At 43.8% G+C, this 26123-nt stretch overlaps 1 protein-coding gene across 1 annotated transcript in view; it reads right to left on the bottom strand.

Annotated features, from left to right (window-relative positions):
• The window catches only part of DDR2 (discoidin domain receptor tyrosine kinase 2), a 121128-nt gene that overhangs the window by 54755 nt on the left and 40250 nt on the right, over window positions 1-26123 (bottom strand). Inside the window, exons 11-12 of the mRNA XM_075832266.1 lie at window positions 11916-12136; window positions 9738-9865 (exon numbers count right to left, since the gene is read on the bottom strand). Coding sequence (XP_075688381.1) covers window positions 9738-9865; window positions 11916-12136 — 349 coding nt within the window. The remainder of the gene's footprint in view (window positions 1-9737; window positions 9866-11915; window positions 12137-26123) is intronic.

Genomic DNA, 26123 nt, shown 5'->3' with positions numbered 1-26123 from the left:
GAGCTCCCTCTCATCCCACTGACACCCGGTGAAAACATCACCGGGTGTTTGTGTCTCCGATGGCAGTTGGGGGCCTAATAAAGGCCCCCAGGTCTGCCTGTAGGGAATGCCTGCTAGGCTATTCCGGAGGCATGTCCTAGCAGATGCCTTTCCGTTTTAAACGGACAGGCAGTAATACACTGCAATACAAAAGTATTGCAGTGTATTATAAAAGCAATCAGAGAATCGCATGTTAAAGTCCTCTAGTGGTACTATTAAAAAAGTTTAAAAAAAAAGTTTAATAAAGTTAATAAAAAAAAATGTGAAAAAAAAATGAAAAACCCACTTTTTCCCCTTACAAACTGCTTTACTATTAAAAAACAAAACAAAGTAAAAAAGTTACACATATTTGGTATCGCCGCGTCCGTAACGACTCTGACTATAAAGCTCTTACATTATTTAACCTGCACGGTGAACGCCGTAATAAATAAAATAAAAAACAATGGAAAAATTGCTGTATTCTGTGAATCCTGACTTAAAAAAAATGTGATAAAAAGTGATCAAAAAGTCGCATCTACTCCAAAATGGTACCAAAAACTACAAGTCGTCCCGCAAAAAAAAAGCCCTCATATAATTGCATCGGCTGAACAATAAAAAAGTTATGGCTCTTCATATATGGAGACACAATAACAAATAATTTTGAAAAAAAAAAGCGTTTTTACTGTGTAAAAGTAGTAAAACATATAAAATCTATACAATTTTGGTATAGTTGCAATCGTAACAACCCGTTGAATAAAGTTATTTTGTTTTTATACTATACGGTAAACTGCGTAGATTTAGGATGCAAAAAAGTGTGGCAAAATTTCTGGGGTTTTTTTCTATCCCCCCCCCCAAAACGTTAATAAAAGTTAATCAAGCCTGTGAGTCCCTCCATACAGACACTGCCCTTTCAATCCCCTCTGCCAGGACCAAACTCCATAAATTAATTCCAAACTCATTCAAATGCACTCCATCACGTCTCCAAAAGCAAATCTCCCCAGACTCAAAGTCCCTATGCCTCACACAAATGCCCCCATTTCTAGCAATAAACCCTGAAGCCGCCTGGTTACATTTTATACGAGCCTTATTAATCCTCTGCACTGATCGTGCATAACGCCAATGTCGCCTAGACACGATATCTGACCACATCGTGACCAAGCCTGGGTCCGAAGCCCACAAGCACAGCAAGTCATGCTTAATGTCCAGAACCACCTCCCGAAATGGGCGCACACCCAAACCGTTCCCCCGGACGTGTAGAACGAGTATATCAGGACCCCGGTCCAGCCTTGCGTATGTCTGGAATTGGGGCTCCAAAATATACCTCTGAATCCCAGCCAATACAGGACAGCATCGTCCCGCAGGATCCTAAGCTTGCAACTGTCCAAGCGAACATCAGCCATCAGGGCGCCCCAATGCACATAAGAGTGCACTAATATCCAAACAAGACAGGGGCATAAACCTAACACGAAAAAAAACAAAACGCACACGCATAAGCAAAGCATGCAACAAACACTGCCAGCACCACCCAACCACCAGACATACCCATCAATAATCGGGCAACATGAACATCATTATAGCAAGTGTGGGCGATCATAAGTACGAAACCTGTTGGACTCCCATCTCCCAATACGCCGGACCCCCGCTTCATCCAATCCTCACTGCACCGTTTCCATCGCAGCACCAATGCGGAAAGAGTGTGAAGCATAATCCTCTAAACTGACTCCACCTGCCGACAAACACCTTTTAAATACGGCGCAAAACTGAAATCTAGACAGAAAAGTACCGTCCTCGTGATGAAGCAAAGATAAGTCAGATAAGCCCACTTGCAAACCAAAATCGTGCATGCAACGAACCGGACACACCTCTAACATAGGAAGAGCAAACAACACGATCCGCCCACCACCACCCACTTGGTCCGTTTTGTCCTACGCAACACGAATTGCAACCTGTCGTCAAACATCTCCACATCGTCCTGCATAAGGCCACCCGCACGAGACGTGCTTGGGGAGACTAATTCGCCCATTCTAAGTGCCCCAAAAAATGAAACTGAAACAGCTAAGAGAAACAAACGAACCTCGAACAACGAACAACATACCCCATGCGCCGCCGCTACCAAGGAGCATAGGAGTCGGAAAGAAACGGGCCTCCTTCGATCAGGTGCCAATCTGCCCCTACGCAAACCCCTCAACGCCTGGCCTGCCAAGAATTCTTTCGTAATATACTTCAACCCTCTTAATTTAAAACCAAAGGCTAAAGCCGACACAAATCCATTTAACTTTGCGACAGTATAACCTGACTCATAAGCGTCCCCAGGCCAATGCAAATATGCCACCAACCTGTCCTGGTCAGACCTGACGTCGCTAAGAGACCTTACCCACTCCTCCCACTGATGCCAACTAGCAGAATAAGCGACCCACGTTGACCTGGCTAGCGATCGTTCAATCAACGCTCCTGCTGTACTGAAACCAGCTCCCACAGATGATCCGGGCAAGCTGTGCCGATCCGTTCCGCTCCAGGGGCCAGCTGTCGTAAACTATCCCACTGCAAGCGAGAAAGAGCGTCAGCAATACAGTTTATAACAGGCGCATGCGCTGCCACCACCCAATCATTCAAGGACAAACAGATTAGCACTAGATGCCACAACAACTGCACCACTGGCGGAGAGGATGCAGATATGTTATTAATGGCAAACACCACCCCAAGATTAACATAGTGGAAGTGGACCTTATTGTCCCTGAGCCTGTCCCCCCGAAATGGTCACGGCAACCACGATGGTGAACAGCTTGAGTAGGGCCAGGTTCCTTGTGAGACCACTTTGTACCCAAATTTGATGGCCAGTCCCCCGCACACCACTGCCCCCCGCAGTATGCACCAAAACTAGCCTCTCCCACTGCATCCGTGAAGAGGTCTAAGTTGCACGAGTCAAGCACCTGAGATATCCATCGACCATTGTACTGCACGAGGAAGCTGTCCTAAACGCGCAAATCCACCCGTCTCCCCGGGAGCCAGAGGGACCCCCAAAGTGCCTCGTGACCCTTTGCACGGCATGTCACAGGTTAGGGCATACCAGAGAACTACCAGGGCCAACGCATAAAAAATCATCGAGAAAGTTGATCAAGGAGTCAACCCCAGCTACCTTCCGTTTTGCCCAATCCAAAAAGTAGCTGAAAGCCTCAAAATATGTGCAAGAAAGAGAGCACCCCATGGGGAGGCATAAAATCCCCTTCCCAGAAACAGCCCAATAGCCCCTGGCTATCAGGATGGATCGGTAGCAACCGGAATGCCGCCTCAATCTCAGTTTTTGCTAACAACGCTCCGCCCCCATCTGCCCTACCCAACTGCCTTATCAAAAGATGTGTATACCACCGAACAAAATTCAGGATCTATACCGTCGTTACCCAATTTGTTAGGCTCGTGCTTCGGCACAACACCTAACGGAGAACCATGAGATCCACCATGGGCGGGACGGAGAAAGGACCCACCATGTGCCCCAATGACACTTCTTTTTGGAGTTTAAAAGAAACGACCGCAGAATGCTGGTAAGCAGACAGAAGATTACGTCGATTGTCGTGAAGTGCGTGGGGTGGGGATAACAAAGCCAAAACAATAACCCTCGTGGAGCAACTTCGCCCGTCTTTTGGTGAATCAGTCTAAACTGACACCACTACTACCTCTGCAGAGCCCACTACTGACTTCACAAGAGGGACCTGCGATTGACTACCCCCGGCCGTGACGCAAGCACCCCCCCAAACTGCGAGCGGGGACATGACTGGATTGACAGGTGTACGTGCCCTGTCCAAGTACCAACTCGCGCAAACAACCCACGAGATTCACCAAACCGTCGTGACCCGCCCCGGCCTGTGGAAACCCGCCGCTAGGAGAACCTGACGAAGCTGCGCTAGCTAACCTACCTCCACTACCCCAGAAATAAAAATAGCAGGAAACGGGAAAGTAGGTGTTACACACTCACCAGGCTGCCCAGGCTCTGTGATCCCGCCAGCCAAAACTGCTTAACCACGGTGAGGCTCATCCAATTCGCCGTCTTCCAGATCAGCCGAAGTCCCAGGCCGCCGATCACATTGACAGTGGTGACAAGGAGATACATGAGTGCTTCCAATCACCGATGAGGGTGACTGGCCTGTGCGCAGGGGCCAACATCAACGAGGGGACCACCGATGGAAAGTGGCCCGGCAGACTACCACCCACTGGTAGGTGCTCGCACTTCGGACTGCATGCTGCGGCCTGACTGCACTCCACCACTCGCCATGCATCTTGAAAGTCTTGTCTGGGAAGTAGCTAGCCCCCTGGCCAGGACATCACCAGGTGGGGCTGCCGACATCAGAACGCCATAGCAGGTACCATAAAGAGGGGTGGTGGCAGGGAATCCATGTTGTGAACCCCCACTAACCGCCGGGCCCCATTGCGGCTGAGGATTCCTGCCAGGCCTGGATCACCGAGAGCTCGGGCCTGCAGCATCCCTGGAGGGGCTTCACCTGCGGCGCCAGACCCCGCGGGACTATGTCAGGGCTAAGCCTCGCCAGCAGGCGCCGAAGCCAGTGAGGTGAAGCTGCAGCCGGAGCCCCCCCCCCAGATAATGCTGTCGTATAACTGCTCAGTATTACAGAGACACGGGGGAGTAAACAACTGTGTGCCGCTGTCTAAAGCGGCCGAAAGCAGCACAGGGGAGGGGAGTGGGCTATGCCCGGCACCCGCCATTGCACGCCGGGAGCATCTGGGCTCAACCTCTGAGGTAGCAGGTAACCTCATAAGCGACATTACCTGCTTCTTCCGCTATTCGGGACCCCTATCAGCTGCAGCGGAGCGGAGCTGCTCCAGAAACTGGTCTACGGACATCATCGTTGAGGTGAGGGAGAACACAATAATTGTATGTGTTGCTCTTCCTGCTGCTTCCTGCACACTGGAGAAACAGCTGGAAGATACGTTAATACTCGCTGACCCTCTTAATTACTCCTCTCATCCCCTACCCCCCTGCTTGCTTCCGTCTCATCATGCAAAAAAGACTGTCTGTTAACCCTTACCCTACTCCCTCCTATACATGTCATGGGGGCCTGGGGAATCACAGGGATTGTAACAGGCAGCTGACACCGTGAAAATACCTTCACAGAACTTAGAACATGTAAGAGGGAACTGTAAATGCTATGTTTGGGGGAGGGGATTCTTTATAAACCATTTTTGTGAAAGAGGGGGGACTTAACTGTAAATCCTGTATTTGGGGGAGGGGATTCTGTGCAAAACGTTTTTGTGGGAAGAGGGGACTTGGCTGTAAATACCATGTGTGGGGGAGGGGATTCATTATTAGTTTTTTAGGGGGAGGGGGAACTTGACTGTAAATGTAATGTGTTGTGTGAGGGGAATCTGTTTAACTACTTTTTTGTGGGGGAGGGGGCATTTGATTGTAGATGCCATGTGTGGAGGGACTTTGTTAGCATGGTTACGGCTAAAGAAGGTTACCACAGGTTATGGTCATATTTGATTTTTTTTTGCAGAGATTTTCCCGAATCCTTGGCAATTAACATGATATAAAGCAATTTTATCAAAACTGCTGCAAAAAAATGTGATGTGACCTCGAAATGCAAAGAGACCCTCAGCGTAAGGTCACACAGGGCGGATACGCTGCGTAAAGGTACACAGCGTATCTGCCCTGTTGCCCGCAGGGAATTTCTGGCCAAAAATACGCACGGAAATGTGGTGTCGTTTTATGCCTGCAGAAATATAATGTTGAGCAGTTCCTGTATCATGGGAATACCTACTTGACTTCTAAGCCCAAAATGAGAAGTAATTGAAATTAATATAATGTAATAACATATGGTTTGCACTAATCTGTATTTAGTGGAGCATCCAATTGCTGTGTATAAAGTCCAGCAATCCACTATACAGTGCGATTCAAAAAGGATGCTGCAAAATTATAGCCTCGGTATTCATAACTGAGAGAACACAACACAAATTTATTAACATGAAACGATACACTGTCCAAGTTTTATCAATACACTACAAATGTTCAAAGTGATTTCCAATGGTGACATGGCAGATGTCTAGGCGGCAGATGTCTAGACACGTGTCAGCATATCCTCAGATATGGACTCCACTGTTTCAGTGATGTGTTGTCTCAGGTTGTTTAGATTCTGTGGCTGGAGGGGCAGATACACTGAGTCCTTGATGTAGCCCCACAGATAGAAATCACAGGGTGTAAGATCTGGCGATCATGGAGGCCGCAGCAACATTGGTAAAGCTTTGTTTCCGGCTGATCCAACATTCCAGTAGAGTTTCATTTAGGCATCAGCGAACATTCAAACGGAAATGTGGAGGTGCACCATCCTGCTGATAGACTACGTTTGGCAGATCTTCTTATATTTGTGGCATAAGCCATTCCTTTAACATGTCCAGGTATGAGTGGCCAGTGACAGTATCCCCAGCAAAAAGGAAGGTACTGCAGACTTTGCGCCTACGCATTGCGCAGAACACGTTTAATTTGGGTGAGTCCCTCATGTGCTCGATAAGGACACATGGTTTTTCTGAGCCCCAAATTCTAACGTTGTGGCGATTGACCTTCCCACTGAGGTGAAAGGTAGTCTCATCGCTGAACACAAACCTGTCAGCGAATTCATCCTCTTCCAATCGGCCCTGCAAGTAAATGCAAAAGTCACAGCATTTCGGTTTGTCGTCTGGTTTCAGCTCCTAAAGAAGATGTAATCTGTATGGCTTACAATGCAGATGTTTTCGTAAGATATGCCATACTGTGGTTTGTGGCACCTGTAGTTCCATACTAGTCAGCCTGGTCAACTTTCTAGGACTACACTCGTACATGGCTCGAATCCTGTTAACTCTCTCTTCCGAAGTCTTTGGGCAGCCCGGACTTAACCCCTGACATAAACACCCAGTGGTTTCAGATTGCTTCAACCAACGCCAAAAAATGCAGTTTTTATGCGGAGCACATTTACCAACTTTATTCTGAAAGTTTCACTGTACTGTCACAAGAGACCCCAGTTCTTGAAAATTACAACACGCAAAAGGCTTTTTCCTGCTTCGATGTCACCATATTATGTCACACTGTGTAAGCACATTTCAAATTTGGCTCTTGAAAATAAAATCTGTGCTATGATTGGTTTCTATGAGCAGGGCTGGCCTTAGGATAGATGGCGCCCCATGCGAAATTATCTTTCAGCGCCCCACTTCATCATAAATTTTTTTTCCCATAAAAAATTATAATACCCCCCAGAGTATAATGCCCCTTTAGCGCCCCCCATACAGTATAATAATAATATTTAAATATATATTATAACCCCTTCAAGGACACAGTATTTTGTCCTCTAATTGTGCCCACACAGTATTATGCCCGCTAAGTGCCTCACAGAGTATATTGCCCCCTGTAGTGCCCCTACACAGTATAATGTCTGCTTAGTGGCCTCCACACAGTATAATGCCCCCCTGCCCTGGCTGCCACACACAGCTCCCCCTTGTAGATAGTGCCCCCTGTAGATTGTGCCATACAGCTTCCCTGTACACAGTGCCATAATCTGCCACCTCCTTCCTGTAGACAGTGCCATAATCCCCCACCTCCCCCATGTAGACAGTGCCATACAGCCCCCACCTCCCCCTTGTAGACAGTGCCCCCCAAACACAAATTTTTTACTCACCTACGCCCCATTTCCACGACAAACTGAGCTGCTCCACATCTCTGACGAAGGGATCCTTGCATAGGCCGGTGTGATCCTGTAGCCTAGTACAGAGTTTCCCAACCTTTTCTGACTTTTTCCTCAGGGCACCCCTACAGTAAAATGACCATCAGCCCCCTACTCACAGTAAAATGACCATCAGCCTCTCACTCACAGTAAAATGACCATCAGCCCCCCTCACAGTAAAATGACCATCAGCCCCCACTCACAGTAAAATGACCATCAGCCCCCCCAATAAAGTGACGATCAGCCCCCTCAGTAAAATAACCATCAGCCCGCCACTCACAGTAAAATTACCATAAGCCCGCCACTCACAGTAAAATGATTATCAGTCCCCCACTCACAGTAAAATGATTATCAGCCCACCACTCTCACTAAAATGACCATCAGCCTGCCACTCACAGATGTCCTCTGTAGATAGTGCCACACAGCCCCTTTGTAGGTAGTGCCACACAGCCCCCTTATAGGTAGTGCCACACAGCCCCCTTGTAGGTAGTGCCACATAGTCCCCTTGTAGGTAGTGCCACACAGCCCACTTGTAGGTAGTGCCACACAGCCCACTTTAGGTAGTGCCACACAGCCCCCTTGTAGGTAGTGCCACACAGCCACCTTGTAGGTAGTGCCACACAGCTCCCTTGTAGGTAGTACCAAACAGCCTCCTTGTAGGTAGTTCTACACAGCCCCCTTGTAGGTAGTGCCACACAGCCCTCTTGTAAGTAGTGACACATAGCCCCCTTGTTGGTAGTGCCACACAGCGCCCTTGTAGGTAGTGCCACACAGCCCCCTTGTAGGTAGTGCCACACAGCCCCCTTGTAGGTAGTGCCACACAGCCCCCTTGTAGATCGCACCCCCCCTTTCTGTAGATAGCGCTAGTGTAGCTCCCTGAAGGAGTGAAATCCCCCTGTGGCCGGGGATTCCGCTCCTGGATGCAGCGCTTGATGTCTCGGTCCATATATGGACAGTGACATCAGGGGCAACTCCAGGAGAAGCCCGTGACGATTCTGTCAATTTATGGACAGTGACGTCAGTCGGGGGTTCCACTCCAGGAGAAGCCCCTGATGTCTCTGTCTATTTATGGACAGTGACGTCAGGGGCTTCTCCTGAAGTGGATTCCCCCGGTCACAGCGTCGGCAACGGACAGAGATATCAAGCGCTCCATCCAGCCACACGGGGATTCCGCTCCTTCAAGGAGCTACAGTGGCGCTAGTAGATAGCAGAGCAGGGAGATACCTCCCTGCTTTGCTATAGTGTTGAATAGTATTTGCGTCCTATGTGGTGTCGCCGGCCATGGGGGGGGCAGTCCAAACCGCCGTGGGGGGGCCCGTCCCAACGGGCGGCACGGGCGCCTTCATACCCGGTGTCGCCGCTAGCAGCCGCTATGGCTGCTACAGCGGTAGCGACGCCACTGAGAGAAGAAGACTTCTGAAACACAAGCAGAGGAAGAGAGCCAGCGCAGCGCCCCCTTCCACTTGCTGGAGTGGCGCGCCCTGTGAAATGGCACAGGTTGCACACCCCTAAGGCCGGCACTGGCTATTTGCACCTAAGCCGGTTTTGCTTTGATTTTCAGTCACTGGCCACTTACCATTGATGTTACTTTAACTACAGGACTTTACTTTTGCACCATCCTTTTTTGATCACCCTGTATAAAGATTATGTACAATGGGGCTATTAAACAGTGTGTAGCCCAATTGCATGTAATGTTTATATATGAATTTAAATGAATAAATTACAAATTATACTGAAGAGAGGGAGAGTAGAGAGAGGGGAGAGGAGGTAGAGAGAAAGAGAGAGAGAGAGAAATGTTCTGTGGGGAGGGTCTATGCTTATTTTCTTCTAATTTTTTTTTAGAAACTGCAATTAACTATACAAATTATAAATGAAGCTTCTAAACGATTATAGAAATGATAAATAATATTACTATGAATAAATTGAAAATAGGAGGTATGGATAATAAGAGACTGATTTCCAGTGTTCTGCTCTTACTATTGTCTGTGTGGGGCGAGCTGATTTAACTGACATACAGACCTGGCATTCTTGTTGGCATCTGCTCTGAGCATTTTTACAGCGACAAGAGTAGGCTGTCCAATGCTTGTATCCAAAATCAAATCCTTGTCTAGAAAGGCCTCTACCCCCTCGGCTTCACAGAGATGAACCTACAAAGAACAATTTCAATGCTTTTATACTTTTTATAAATGAGTATTTATTATTGTACTATTCAATTCAATCAAGTCTGAAGATATTGAGCAATAACAGTCCCTAGTGACTGTCACTAAACAAATTCTTCCTCTGTCACCCATATGTAAAAAGATGTAAAGCTCTCTTCACACTTGCGTCAGTTCTTTTCAGATAGTTTCTGATGCCTATTGATGGACCCATATTCACTCAATAGGGATTAAAGATCATAACAGATAATGGTGAACCATGACATATCTGCCATGGATCCTATAGGAATGGAAGCCATAGCAACAGTGTGAACAGAGCCTTAATTGTCTTTATGAACCATGGATATAAAATGACAGTCATTAAAATTTCTAAAAGTCCTCAGACCTACTAAATATTAGAATCATAGGAAATACCGCAGACTGGAATGAATTGGATCAGTATGGCTTACGGCTAGAAGTGTAATTGTAGTGAACATCTGTGTTTAAATGGTTATGCGTCGGTGCTTTTGACACAATTGATGATGTCTACATGCAAGGCAGAGCTACAGATGAGGGCCATCTAATGTGCATATCTAATCATGATATCTCAATAAAGCAAGAGAATATTGTAGGAGTTCCTGTAGTACCATAGGAAATCTCTGATAACATACTGGGAAATAACAATCTCTGTAGCTCTGTTACATCTTTATCTCACGGTGTATGCAATCGTGTTATTTGTATAGTGTCAAGTGTAGGGTTGTTACGATACCAGAATTTGGACTTCGATGCCGATACTTCGTGTAGTATTGTGATACTCAATACCAAAACGATATTTTGCCAACAATAATAATAATAAAAAAGGTTCTTCCATTTTCTGATGTAAGGCGCGTGGTGTGATGAATTTCGAACCTCCACGTGCCTCACATTAATAGTAATTAATCCCATCATGCTCCTCAGTCATAATAGACATTGGGTTAATGTGTGAGGTACATGATGGGGTTTTATTACTATTAATGTGAGGCACATGGAGGTTCAAAATTCATAACACCTCGCGTCTGACATTAATAAGTGAAAGAAAGCAGATTTTATTTTATAACAGTGTAAACATCATAAATGACGCTATAAATTTGTTATTACGGTCACGACGATACCGAATGTGTATATTTTATGTATAGAGACTTATTTTAATGTTTAATGTAAAAAATGTGTGTATTTTTTTAAATTTAACATTACTTTATTTATGTACAGGCATATATCTATATATCAGTACATACCCTAACAACAGGAAATATGGTCACACAGCCTTGGGGTCCTTCAATGGACCCTGGGCTGTCTGCCGATATATGGTATGTTTATCGATCGCGTCACAGGGATTCCCTGTGATGTGATCCAAAGGGCATCCCCCCTTCTCATTTTCCCCTTGAATGTTGCTGTCAGCTTTGATCGCAGCATTCAAGGGAATAGCGGCGGAAATGAGAGGTTTCTCTGATCTCCGCCGTTACAGTGGGGCTGCGGCTGTGTAATACAGCCATTGGCCCGCTCCTGACAATAAGTGCATGCTAATGAGCGGCGACGCAGGCACTGAAGACAGAACATGGGGGTGTTTTGTAGTGCGCCCACCATGTTCTATTTGCCAGCAATTGCTAGTGCAGCGCTGGTCGCATCACCTCAGTCTGACCGCGGGCGCACACTTGTCAGGACTCAAGAGCGGGGCAATGGCTGTATTACACATTATGCTCTAACTTCATTCATGTGTTACTATACTTAGCTGTGCTATACTGCTTAGTATTGAAATACATGAATTAACGATATTGAACCGCTTGAGGGTGCACGGTATATAAACAGTATCGAAGTTTTGATACATCGTGCAACCCTAGTCAAGTGTACTTATAAACCAAACAGTAACTTAAAAAAATTAACTGGTTTAAAAATATCTGACAATTTCTTTGTGAGGGTGAAACTATAATTTGCTGCTTGTAGAATGCTTGGAGTTGGATGTAGTGTGTACACGTTATGGAGTGTTTAGGATTTGTAGTGCCAAATGCAAACAGAAAATACTGACCTCTCCAAACTGACCTTCCCCAAGTTTCTCTTTAAAAGTTAAATGTTTTCTTGGAAATTCTTCTACTGCCACCTCTTTGCCAGATAAGAGATCCATAGTGATTGCCGGAACAGAGTAGGTGTTACCACCAGTGACTCCTTGCAAGTTCACTATATCAGCCTCAGCATAGTGAGGAACACCATCAGCGTTTGTAGGGAGAGCTAGTTTTCCGGCAGAACAACCTAAGGAAATAAAAGTGAATAATAGTAAAGTACAGTATGTTTGAAAACTTTTCTAATATACAAAATATTACTATAATTGCTCATAACTCCATTTACTCAAGTTAGCTTAATCGACTGTTTTGGCCTTGTGGACACAGTCGATTTTTTTCAAATCTGACTTGTGTTACTTTGTGGCAAGACCTTTGGAATGCTGTTATTTTTCCAAGCAATTCTGAGATTGTTTTCTTGTGACACATTGTACTTTATGTTAGTTTTAAAATTTGGTCAATACATTCAATGTTTATTTGTGAAAAACACCAATATTTTGTGAAAATGTGCAAAAATTAGCATTTTTATAAATTTTAATGTATCTGCTCTTTAGACATATAGTAATACCACACAAAATAGATACTAGCTAACATTTCCCATATGTCTACTTTATGTTTGCAGCATTTTTTAAAGTTCTTTTATTTTTCTAAGACGTTACAAGGCTTATAACTTTAGCAGCAATTTCGTTTAGGTCTGTTGAAAAAAAAAAAAAATGTTCCCAATATTTTTTTCTCCATTTAACATTTTATTAAAATATAACATATAGCGGAACCTCAACATGAGGGATTCACAGAGAAGTCAAACAGTAACAGAGAATAACCTGAATTACAGGGATATCATCACATCTGATCAAGGTACCTAGAATAGAAAAAGTCAATTGCATAGGTATAAAGGATAATCTTACAATATTAGCAACAGATATGTAAGTCAAGCCAGTTAGTAAAAGCTAACACAAAGCACACATCTTCCAAAGACACAAGATCAGCCACAGGCAGCTGGACCAAACACCCGAGGCTGTGTAAGAGGAGGTGGAACTCAAGTCACAGTGTTATCAGTAACGATATGAGTAAATAAAGTAAACATTTCCAGTTTTTATTAAATATATCTATGGTGTGTGATCTAATGGCCGACGATCTGTCCATTTGGTAAGAAAACCGGATTTGATTCAATAGTTCTGCCTTCGGCAAAAGATCAGAAACTTTCCATTTGCAGGCAAACATAAGTCTCGCAGCTTGAAGAATATGTGAGAGCACAGTCTGGCCATGATGTGGGATCTGTTCCAGACCTAAAAAACATAAGGCTAAACCAGGGTTAGCCGGTATGTGAATATTCAAAACTTGGGTAACAAGCCGGAAGGCATCCAACCAAAGGTAGTAAACTATTGGGCATTCCCACCACATGTGCATGTACGTACCCCACATTCCACATCCTCTCTAATAGAACTTAAATGCAGAATAAGACATATTAGCTAACCTTATTGGGGTGTGGTACCAACGAAAAGCTATTTTTTGTGACATCTCCCAATGTACTTGGCTCTTGGATACCCACCGTACCCACTTCAAGGCCCTGAACCATGACTGAAAAGATATATCCAGGCCAAGATCAACATCCCATTTAGGCATATATGATAGTTTGGTGGTAGGTGTGTAAGTTGTAAACAGATTGTAAAATAGTGAGATACCTTTAGCCTTAGGGAGTTTTTTAGTGTACAACAGTAGAGCCTGTCGCGCGAATGATGGACTAGAGACATTTAAGGTAGACAATGCATGACGAATACATAATTACTTATAAAAATTTGATCTAGGAATAACATATGAAGAAATTAAATCTTGAAAAGAACGTATAATAGAATTATGATAAAGACAGGACATTTTCACAATTCCTGCGGACTCCCGGGAGTCAATGTTGATATTACCACTCAACGTATACAAAAATCTAAGAGGCATGTCGCAAATTGTCCCACAGTCATTAAATGTGGATTGGCAGAGAAGATATGACCAAGCCCTCAACGAAGCCGTCACACCTAACAAAGGCCGTTTTGGAGTCGGCCGGGAAGGGGTATTCCCCTTCAGGTACGATATGAGTGAGGCGCCTGCCACACAGCGTTGTCTATCCACTTTTTATTACACTAAGTATCCACCAAAGCTTAAGTTGATCTAGTATAGTGGACATGTAATATTTGTGCAGATCCGGAACTCCCATCCCACCAAAACGAAAGGGCCTGATCATAGCAGACATGCGTACCCTTGGGTGTTTTCTCCTCCAGATAAAGGATAATAACTCCCTTTGTAACTTTGGAAGGAAAGAGGGTGAAAGGCGATTAGTCACAGTGCAAAATATATACAATATTAATGGTAGAACCATCATTTTAACCAGCGCTATCCTACCTGCTCAGGAAATGAATGGATGTGAAAGTTTATTAAGCAAGAGAGATATTCTGGGAACAGGGGGGAATAATTGTGATGAAATAAAAGAGTACTAGGTAAGGTTGATACCCAGATATTGTATACAATCAGAATTCCAAACGTAAGGGTAACTGGCAGCTAAAAATGCCTGAGCTGTATTTTCCATTCCCATATTTAAAACCTGAGACTCAGATGGGTTAACCTTATAATATGATACCCTACTAAACCTATCAAGGGAGCTTTGAACCACCCTCAGAGAAATGTCAGGGTGTGATAGTGACAAGAGTACATCGTCTGCATAAAGTCCTATTTTATGGGTAACACTCCCCCACCTGTAACCCATGAACATCAGCATTTTCCCTAATAGAAGCAGCCATCATAAGGGCAAATATAATTGGGGACAGCGGGCAACCTTGACATGTACCGTTAGTAATTGGGAAGGATTCTAAAAGAAAACCAGAAGTGAGGACCCTAGCTGATGGGTTTGAGTATAAGGTCAGAATTGCAGATTTTATGAAACCTGACAATCCAAATTTCTCCAAGGTACTGGAAAGATACATCCAATTCACCCTATCAAACGCCTTTTCTGCGTCCAAAGCTAATAGCAAAGAAGGTGTTCGACTATGCTCCACCCATTGGATTAGATCTATAAAGCGTGGTATACCATCAGGGGCCTGTCGACCAGCAACAAATCCCACTTGGTCTGGGGAAATAATATCCGGTATAATGTTGAGCAATCTGTCAGATAGCACCTTAGCAAATATTTTCACATCTGATTTCAATAGGGAAATGGGTCAAAAATTAGTGAGGGTATCAGGATCTTTCCAAGGTTTAAGAGTAACAATGGTTCCTGAAAGAATTTCTACTGGGAAAGAGCCGCCCACCGCCGCCCTATTAAATACTGCCACTAAATGTGGAGCCAGAACATTAGCATATTTTTTTTTATAGTAAACACTAGTCAACCCATTAGGTACAGGGGCTTTAAACTGTTTAAGTGAAGAAATGGCCTTAGAGACCTTCGTAGAAGTAATGTGGGCAGATGGAGTATTAATATTTTCCAAACAATAGCGGGTAGGCTTAGTGAGTCTAAGAATGAGGAGATCTCTTGTTGATGGGTAAATATATTCAAAGATAAATTGTATAAAGCTGCATAATAGGATCAGAATTGTTCGGCTATTAACCGCGGGTCCATTATCTTCTGACCTCCTTTGCCCTTTATATACTGTAAGCAATTCTTTATTTTCCAGTAGATTGTTTTACTTTTCTAGCTAGGAGAGCACCAGCACTGTTGTTGTTCACGTAAGAGTTCAACTGGAATTTCCTAAGCGTGAAATCAAATTTAGAGGCCAGAACTGATTGCTAATGAAGGTGTAAGCTACGGAGAGTTTGTGCTTGGGATAATGAGGGAGACGTTTTATTAAGAATTTCTAAATGGGTTATTTTAGCAATAGTATCAGTCACATCTTTTTCTCTGATGTGTTTGGCTTGAGCACAGTCCTGGATCAAAATACCTCTCATAAAGTCCTTCTCCTCATTCCATAAATAATGGAGATTGGTTACAGAGGGGGAATTAATTTCAAAATACGATGAGGGGGCGGCCTTAATTCTACATTGGTAGTCAGGGTGAGATTAGATATAATGGTTAAGCTTCCACTGAGAGGGGGGAGGTGAACCGTTCCTCAACTACTAACGATATAGGGCGTAGTCAGAACAAGTAATAACACCTATAGAGGATGATTGTGTCAAGAGGAGAGTATGTCTATCCGTCAGAAAAAAAATCTTTGGAGGAAGAAAAAAAGGTGAAGTCTCGTTGTGTACCATTTTGACATCTCTTTTATTTAACAAAAATTGCCTGAGGCAAATAAGGCACGTTTTTTCCCCAACTAACAACAATATAACATGAATCTAGTTATAGTAAATATTAATCTTTATTATTTAAACCAAAAAACACAGACCACATGAAAATTAAGATTAAGATTACAATGCAGTCAAACAGCTAGATACTCCTACGTAGAGCTGAGTAACAGTGTACTGCTACCTATAAGAGGAGCATAGACAGGTAAGCATCCGCTAAAATTGGCTTAGCTCCAATACATGTGCAGTGAAACATGTTGGGTGGCTCTACTGATTTTTAGTGCAATGCAGCCTTAGATAGCCAGGGTACATAGATAGATATCTTACCTTAGTTTTGACCTACATCCTGCCAAATTTAGCGGATGCTTATCTGTCTATGCGCCATCTTTCTCTCTAAATTATCTGTTCTATTGCCAATAGCGTCGATGTTGGTTTGGAGGTTGCTGGCCAATGTAGTAACCCATTGGGAGATGTTGTTTTGAAGAATAATCAGCATGGATAGTTAGTGGAGCAGAAGATGACAGGAAACCCTCCAAATTGCAGGATTCCAGTTCAGTGGGGTCACACAATTCACCCCTAAGAGTAGTAGCAACTCTATTATTGGGTGCAAGTTCCTTGCTCGAGGAAGCAGATTCAGGCGATTTTGTACCATCTTCCTTAGGGTCAGGGGAGGAAGCCACCGATGATGATGATGATGGCATAAAGGAAGGATTATTTGTGCCTAGCGGCACTCCGGCCCCACCTGGAGCATCAGTAAATATATCATCAACAGTAGGCTCCATTGCAGGAATAATTTTATAGCGCCAACAGATTTGCCCCTGCATTTAAACATGTCTGCAGGGCTATTAATATCACATGCACCGCAGTGTAACATACAAGTTCAAACAGGACGCAATAGGTGAGTAGAAAAGTTATTGAAACGCACCCTGGTTCTGAGTAGAAAGTCATGTGTCTATGCTCCAATATGGAAGCTGAAAACAGAAGGATAACACAGTAGACGAAGAGTAGTCCCAATTATGGCCTACTCGTGGGTATATGGCCGCCAGAATAGAGCGGGCTTGCAGCTGTGTGTATCTGCACTAAAAATGACTCCTCCTCAAGAAATAGCAGGTCTGCGGCCATGAAGCGACAAGGGTCACCGGAGGCCATTTAGTACAGTTGCAGAGCAGGTAGCACACTGGCTGCCAGAAATGATGGTGGGGCCACCACTTTGCAAATAGAGCCCAGGGACCGCCCAAGGAACCAGGCCTCTGTTTTTATCCCATAGATAGCAGTCCCGGCATGTAGTGGGAGGTTAGGGTAGATGCAGGGTTTACCCCGTCGGTTCAGCGTGTCCCAAGAGCCGTAAGATACACACAGATGGCGGTGAGGAAATAGCTGATGCATGTGAGAGGCCTGAAATCGTCTTCCACGGTCTGTAGAGAGACAAACTTTACCACCTAAAAAGTATCCCTGAGTTTGCTAGTGCAGTACAGGAGGCAGATTGGGTGAGCCAATGCAGATAACAGACGCTGGGAGTCGCTTAGAACAGAAAGGATTCAGGAGTGCTCACATCAAGCAGCCATTCCAGTCCAGGGCCAAGCTCCGCCCCCTTGTTAATACCATTTTGACCCCACAGGTGTTTCATAGAATTTAATAGAATTAGACTGTGAAAATTACTAATTAAATTTTTTTCCGAAGTGATGACGTTTTAGATGAACATTTTTATTTTTCAGGGAGGTAATATGAGAAATAGCATCCCACAATTTGTTACGAGATTTCTTCCAAGTATGGCAATACCCCATATGTAGTCATAAACTGCTATTTGTGGAAATGTCAGGGGTCAGAAGGGAAGGAGCGCCATTTGGCTTTTGAAGCACAGATTTAAATCAAGAAAGGCTTTTAAGCACCATGTCACATTTGCAAAGTCTTTGTGCTGCTTGAACATATGACAGGACTCAGGAGTGAAAGGTGTAATATTGTGATTTGCACGGCATTGACCTACAATTGTAGAGGCTCTGAGAAGTATGGGGTCTATAGATGGTGCGCCTTGCGGTAGGCTGACTCTCATCGCCATACCTTCTGCGCCTTTTAGGAGGTTCCACAATATCCTCAATATCAGTGGAGGAAGATGACAAAAAACTTGGAACTGCTCATCACTGTCTGTGTCTGTGTCCGAACAGACAATAGCATACACCTCCTCTGTGGCAAAATCGCGGGGTTTGCCAATAGTTAGCATGGCAAATGGAGGACAAACAATGGCCTCCGTGTCTGCCATGGACGGAAGCCTATCAGGACCAACCTCTGGCTGATCCTTATGGGCTTCCTGTCAGAGTGACAGGAAGTCACTATATTGTTCCCAATGCACACTGTCGGCGTCAAGGTGTGCATCGGGAACCGGGAGGTGAGCTGTCCCCGATAGCTGATGCTCCAGTGTTGCCGATCAGCGGCTCATCGCCGCTGATTTCGACAATTTAGCGCTTAAATGCAGCGATCGATTTACGATGGCTGGTCCTCGTAGACTTAGGGTATGTGCACACACACTAATTACGTCCGTAATTTACGGACGTATTTCGGCCGCAAGTAGTGGACCGAACACAGTGCAGGGAGCCGGGCTCCTAGCAACATACTTATGTACGATGCTAGGAGTCCCTGCCTCGCTGCAGGACAACTGTCCCATACTGTAATCATGTTTTCAGTACGGGACAGTAGTTCCACGGAGAGGCAGGGACTCCTAGCATCGTACATAAGTATGATGCTAGGAGCCCGGCTCCCTGCACTGTGTTCGGTCCGGGACTTGCGGCCGAAATACGTCCGTCAATTACGGACGTAATTAGTGTGTGTGCACATACCCTTACTGTCAGAGTTACTGTGATGTGACACTGACAGTTGGAATACATTACACTACCTAGGTAGTGTAATGTATTCGAGCAGTGATCAGAGCTGCAGGTAAAAAAAGAAAGTGTAAAAAGTAAAAAATAAATTTAAAAAAGTTAATAAAAATGTTTTAGAAAAGTGTAAAAATATATATTTTTTTCCTATAATAAGTCTTTTATTATAAGAAAAAAAAGTAAATGTTAAATAAAGTACACATATTTAGTATCACCGCGTCCGTAACAGCCCAAACTATAAAACTATAATGTTATTTTACCCGCACGGTGAACATCGCAAACAAAATAAATGAAAAACTATACCAGAATCGCTATTTTTTGGTCACCACCCCTCCTAAAATATAGAATAAAAGTGATCAAAAAGACGCATGTACCCCAAAATAGTACCAATAAAAACTACAACCTGTCCCGCAAAAAATAAGCCCTTACACCGCTTTTTGGACTAAAAAATAAAAACTTTATGGCTCTCAGAATATGGTGACACAGAAAATAAATTATTTTATAGAAAAGTGAGTTTATTGTGCAAACACTGCAAAACAAAACATAAAAAAAACCTATTTACATATAGTATAACCGTAATCGTACCAACTTAAATCGTAAAACTTAATTTATTATGCATGGTGAACGCCGTAAGAAATAAAGAATTTAAAACGCCAAAATCGCTGTTTTTTGGTCACCTTAGCTCTAAAAAAAAAATTAATAAAAAGTGATCAAAAAGTTGTATGTAACAAAAAATGGTACCAATAAAAACTACAGCTCGTCCTGCCAAAAATAAGCCCCCAGACCGCTCAATTGACCAAAAAATCTGCCTCTGAGAATATGATGATAAAAAACAATTCTTTTTTTTAACAAATAGTCTTTTCTTTGTAAAAGTAGTAAAATATAAAAAAAAACTATATAAATTTGGTATCACTGTAATCGTATTGAGATGCAGAATAAAACTAAGACGTAAAAAAAAAAAAACAATGAAAAAATCACAGTTCTTTCCAATTTCAGCTCGCAAATAATTTTTGTTCAGTTTCCCAGTACATTATATGGTGCTTTAACAAACTACAACTCCTTCCGCAACAAATAAGCCCTCACACCACTCTATTGACGGAAACATTTAAAGCGGAGAGTGAAAAACTAAAATGAAAAAGCAAAAAAGGATCAGTCCTCAAAGAGTTAATTAGTTTCTAATAAAAAAATATTTATGAGCACATATGGGGTATTGGCGTACTCGGGATAAATTGCTTTACAAATGTTGGGGGGCTTTTTCTCTTTAATCCCTTGTGAAAATTAAAAAATGCAACATTTTAGTGGACAAAAATGTTGATATCAATTTTCATGGCTTAATTCCACTAAATGCGGTGTCAAAATGCTAACTATACCCCTAGAAAAATTCCTTGAGGGGTGTAGTTTCCAAAATGGGGTCACTTTTGGGTGGTTTCCACTGTTTTGGTCCCTCCAGGGCATTGCAAACGCGACATGGCACCGAAAACTATTCCCGCAAAATGTGCGCTCCAAAATCCAAAAGGCGCTCCTTCACTTCTGAGCACTGCTGTGGGTCCAAACATCAGTTTATGACCACATATGTGGTACTGCCATAATCGGGAGAAATTTCTTTACAAGTGTTGAGGTGCTTTTTCTCCTTTATTCCTTGTAAAAATGAAAACATTCTATGTTTTGGCAGAAAAAAGGTGATTTTCATCTTCACAGACTAATTCCACTAAATTCTGCAAAAAAGACTGTGGGGTCAAAATGCTAACTATACCCCTTGAAAAATGCCTTGAGGGGTGTAGTTTCCAAAATGGGGTCACTTTTGGGGGGTTTCAACTGTTTAGGCACCACAAGACCTCTTCAAACCTGACATGGTGCCTAAAATATATTCCTTAAAAAAGGAGGCCCCAAAATCCTCTGGGTGCTCCTTTGCTTCTGAGGCTGGTGCTTCAGTCCATTAGGACACTAGGGCCACATGTTGGATATTTCTAAAAAATTTATTACAAATGAATTTCAGCAAAAAAAAAGTGTATTTGTAAATTTCACCTCTACCTTGCTTTAATTCCTGTGAAATGTCTAAATGGTTAAAATACTTTCTGAATGCTGTTTTGAATACTTTGAGGGGTGAAGTTTTCAAAATGGGGTGGTTTATGGGGACTTTCTAATATATAAGGCCCTCAAAGCCACTTCAGATCTGAGCTAGTCCCTGAAAACGTAGCCTTCTGAAATTTTCTTGAAAATATGAGAAGTTGCTGCTAAAGTTATAGGCCTTGTAACGTCCTAGAAAAATAAAAGGACGTGAAAAAAACTATGCAAACATAAAGTAGACATATGGGAAATTGTAACTAGTAACTATTTTGTGTGGTATTACTATCTGTTTTACAAGTAGATACATTTAAATTTAGAAAAATGCTAATTTTTGCAAATTTACTCTAAAATTTGAAGCTTTTCACAAATTAATATTGAATTTATCGACCACATTTTTTCACTAACATAAAGTACAATATCTTACGAGAAAACAATCTCAGAATTGTTTGGATAGGTTAAAGCATTCCATAGTTATTACCACGTAAAGCGACACATATCAGATTTTAAAAAATCATCTGTGTCCACAAGGCCAAAACAGGCTGTGTCCTAAAGGGGTTAATGCAAGCATAAAAAAAAAAAGTAAGGATCACAGTGGGGCTGTGAGAGGGGTCACTGGGGGGTACAAAGGGTGATGGATGGGACACAGTAGGGATAACTGTATGTTTTTTTTAACTTCACAGGCTCTTCAGGCAACACAGCTCTAATTTTCTCCGATTTCTGTTATACACTGAGCTGGTGACTGTATCTAGTCAGTTTCTTTTTACTAAATAATGCTGTGATAGGTCTGTCACAACTGACAGACCAATCACAGCGATCATCAGCAAGGGACCGCTCTGATTGGTCCCCCGGGCGATAACAGAGATGGTCGTCTGTCTGACAGCTGCTATCACTGTTTTGTACCTTTTCTGTCACTAGAAGTTACAGTTTATTAACATTTTTCTTGTAAAGTGCTGTGATTGGCCTGCTAGAATTGACAGACCAATTACAGCGATCGCCGGCATGTGACATCTCTGATGGGTCCCCAATCTTATGACAGCTGCCATCACTGTTGTGTCACCGCTCTGTAACTTGCAGTGACAGTTTATGACAGCGATGCAATACTACATTGGAGTACGGGAATGCAGTCCTGCTCCCTACGTACTACTGCGGTGCAGCGTGGCAAGAGGTTAAAGAGGTTGGCTCATCCCAGTCGCTGCACTTTTTCTGTGCGGCTGCATGGATGGCTGTTATAGTCAATTTCACAAATGATAAAGCAATTGCTGGGGTCACAACAGTTGGATCCCAACCAATCAGACATTGGTGGCAAATTCTAGTATTATGCCACCAATGTCAGGGGTGAGTCAACCCCTTTAAAAGGGTTTTTCTGCCTTGTAAAAAAAAATTTAAGTTACAATTTTTATGTGTTAAAATAGCAAAAAAAAGTTAAAATCCTCTGCACCTCCCACACCGACACTTCCATTGTCCTCCGCCGGTCTTTGTCTATGATGCTGCAGCAATAACATGTCATCCTGGAACTATGATGCATGAGTGGTGGGACATTTGAAAGGTGAGTACATGTTTTTAATGTTATTTTAACTCTTTCCCCCCGCAGCCATTTTTTAGATTTTATTTTTGCTTTTTTCTCCTCACATTCCAAACGCCATAACTTATTTTTTTACAGTGATATAGCCATATGAGAGATTGTTTTTTGAGGGGCAAATTGCACGTTTCCATGGCACCATTTTTTGTGCCATATAATTTACTGGGAAACTGAATAAAATGTATACGTGGGGTGGAATGAGAAAAATACCTGTGATTCCGCCATTGTTTTTCTGGGTTGCGTTTCTTTTCAAATTTTATTTTAATTTTTTTAATTCCGTTTTTAATTAATTTTTCATAACAGTCCATCATCATACAAAGATCATGAGGTGTTCATGTACTTGTAAAAGGATGTTACAAATACAAAAAATATGTACACAAACAGTTGCATAGTAGAGTTGTTAGAAATGTATAATTAAAAAATCAATAACTATACAAAGAACATCATGTGGTCGAGACCGAAACATCGCTATATAAACCTAGTGAAGGTTGGTTCCTAATTACTTCCTCAAAAGAGTAGTGATGAAAAAACTTATGGAAGAAATAAATGTGCATGGTTGTATTTAAAGCCTCATATTATCTAGACAAAGCAAGGTGGCACATCAAGTAGAAGATTCACAATAAGGGTCAGGAAGATGTATCTCTGGGTTTTGTAAATGAAATCCAGCTATCCCATGTGTTGAGAACCCTCTGTCTACTGTGTTGTTCCCACCCCCATAACTCCTCAAAACGGAACAATTGATGGACTTAGTCTCTCCACTGTTGAATTGAGGGGGGGGGGGGATTCGTGTCCCTCCAGTGCAGGGGGATATGTAGCTTTCCTGCCTGTAACAACCAAGTAATTAAACAGTTCTTTTTTGGTTTATATCCTAGGGAGATGGCCCAGAGAAGGACCATTTCAGGAGAAAGAGTTAAATTAGTTCCACATGTTTTATGTATGTCTCCTTTAACCTCTTCCCAGAAGGGCATAATTTTTGGGCAGTATAGCTAAATATGGGTCAATGTGCCAGGAGCAGACAAACATCTCCAGCCAGGGGCGTAGCTAAAGGCTCATGGGCCCGGGTGCAAGAATTCAGCTTGGGCCCCCCTACCCCTCCCCAGCACCACCATCATCATCAGACCCCTGCGCGCTCCTATGCCCAGACGCCTTGCCCAACAGCCCCCATAGTATAATGCCCCCACACAGTTAATGCTCCCATAGCTGCCCCCACACAGTATAATGCCCCATAACGTATACTGCCCCCCCATAATAGCCCCATACCGTATAATGCTCCCCATATCAGCCCCCCATACAGTATAATGCCCCCCCCCCGCAATATCAGCCCCCCCATACAGTATAATGCCCCCATATGTGCATAATTACTTACCTATCCCCGTTCCCACGTAGAGTGGAGGATCCTTCGCCTCCTCCGGTGTGTACTGAGTGACTCGGCACAGGAAGGCGCGATGATGTCGCTACATCCCGCCTGCCTGCGTCGAGCCGCTCACGGCACAGGGAATGCTGGATCAAGGAGATGTCAGCTCCTTGCTCCAGCATTGATTGGAACCGGGACCTCGGTGAGTGACTCACGAACCCCCAGGGGGACGTGACCCACAGTGTAGGGATGTCACGATACCAAAATTTGGACTTCGATACCGATACTTCGTTTACTTTGCCAACAGTAATAAAAATTTTAAAAAAAGTTCTTCCATTTTCTGATGTGAGGCACGATGTGCGATGATGAATTTTGAATGTGCCTCACATTAATAGTAATTAACCCCATCATGTTTCTCAGCCATAATGGGCTAATATGTAAGGTACATGATGGGGTTAATTACTATTAATGTGAGGCACATGGAGGTTAAATTCATCATCGCACCTCGTGCCTCACAATTAGGCCCCATGCACACGACCGTAAATAACCTCCATTCACTTTCATTGAGCACAGACACATTTCCGTAGCGCTATGGATGGGTGTCCGTGCCGTAGAAATGTACTTTGTATGGGAGCACAGCCCGAAAATGCGGGTGGCAGTCGGCGGCCGGCCGTGCCCGCAATCGCGGGCCCTGATTGCGGGCACGGTCGTGTGAATGGGGCCTAAGTGATAGAAAGCAATTTTTATTTTTTTACAGAGTACACATCATAAATGATGCAAAAAAACAGTTGTGCAGGTTATTACGGGCGCGCCAATACCGATTATGTGTATGTTTTATGTATTGAGACTTATTTTAATGTTTATTATAAAAAAGGTGAATGTGTAATTTTTTTATTTAACATTACTTTGTTTTTATTTTATTTTTAAACTTCAATGTACTGGCCTATAGCTATAAGCCAGTACATTAGCCTGTGTATGTATAGTACACAGGCAGTTGTTAAGACATACCTCAGTATGCCCTAACAGGAAATATGGTAGGACAGCCCTGGGGTCCTTCAACAGACCCTGGGCTGTCTGCCCATATATGGTATGTCCCTTAATCGCGTCACAGGAATTCCCCGTGACGCGATCCAGGGGCATCCCCCCTTCTCACTTTCCCCTGAATGCTGCAGTCAGCTTTGATCGCAGCATTCAGGGGAATAACGGCGGAGATGAGAGGTTTCTCTAATCTCCGCCGTTATAGAGCGGGGCTGCAGCTGTGGAATACAGCCATTGCCCCGCTCCTGATATAAGTGCGCGCGCGGTCAGCATGAGGTGATGCGGCCGGCGCTGCACTAATGAGCGGCGGTTCAGGCACTGAGGACAGAACATGGGGGTGTTTTGTAGCGCGCCCACCATGTTCTGTCTTCAGTGCCGCAGATCATTAGTGCAGCGCCGGCCGCATCACATCATCCTGACGGCGCGCACATGTTAGGACTCAGGAGCGGGGCAGTGACTGTATTACACAGCCGCAGCCCCGCTCTCATACACTCGTGTACTATACCGTATCGTGCAGTTTGCGGTGGAGGAGGGGGGGGGCTGTGATTTAACGCCCCCCCCCCCTCTCCACCGCATACAACACAATACATTACAAGGCATCACACACATTACATTACAATACATAACGTTACAACACAATACATTACACTGCAGCTTACCTGGAGTCCTCCGCACCGACTCTTCTGCTCTGTCTGGAAGCCGTGTCACGTGACAACACGGTCACATGGTACACTAAGTGTACCATGTGACCGTAACCCGGAAGTGCCGGCTTCACGGCACAGAAGATTTAGTTAGAAAACATGCTGTATGGCAACGGGGGCCCGTGGGCCCCCCAGGCTTATGGGCCCGGTCGCAACTGCGACCGCTGCGACCCCTATAGCTACGCCACTGTCTCCAGCCGAGGTTCGAGTTACATAGTTAAATTTTTTGTAATAGCACCGGCATCCTATACCGGCGAGTGAGCAATTTAAATGAGCTTTCTTGAATTCTCACACATGGAGGGAAACCGTGT

Source organism: Rhinoderma darwinii, chromosome 7, assembly GCF_050947455.1.
Source record: "Rhinoderma darwinii isolate aRhiDar2 chromosome 7, aRhiDar2.hap1, whole genome shotgun sequence".
Classification (NCBI taxonomy): domain Eukaryota; kingdom Metazoa; phylum Chordata; class Amphibia; order Anura; family Rhinodermatidae; genus Rhinoderma; species Rhinoderma darwinii.
This window is presented reverse-complemented; position numbering and strand designations above follow the sequence as displayed.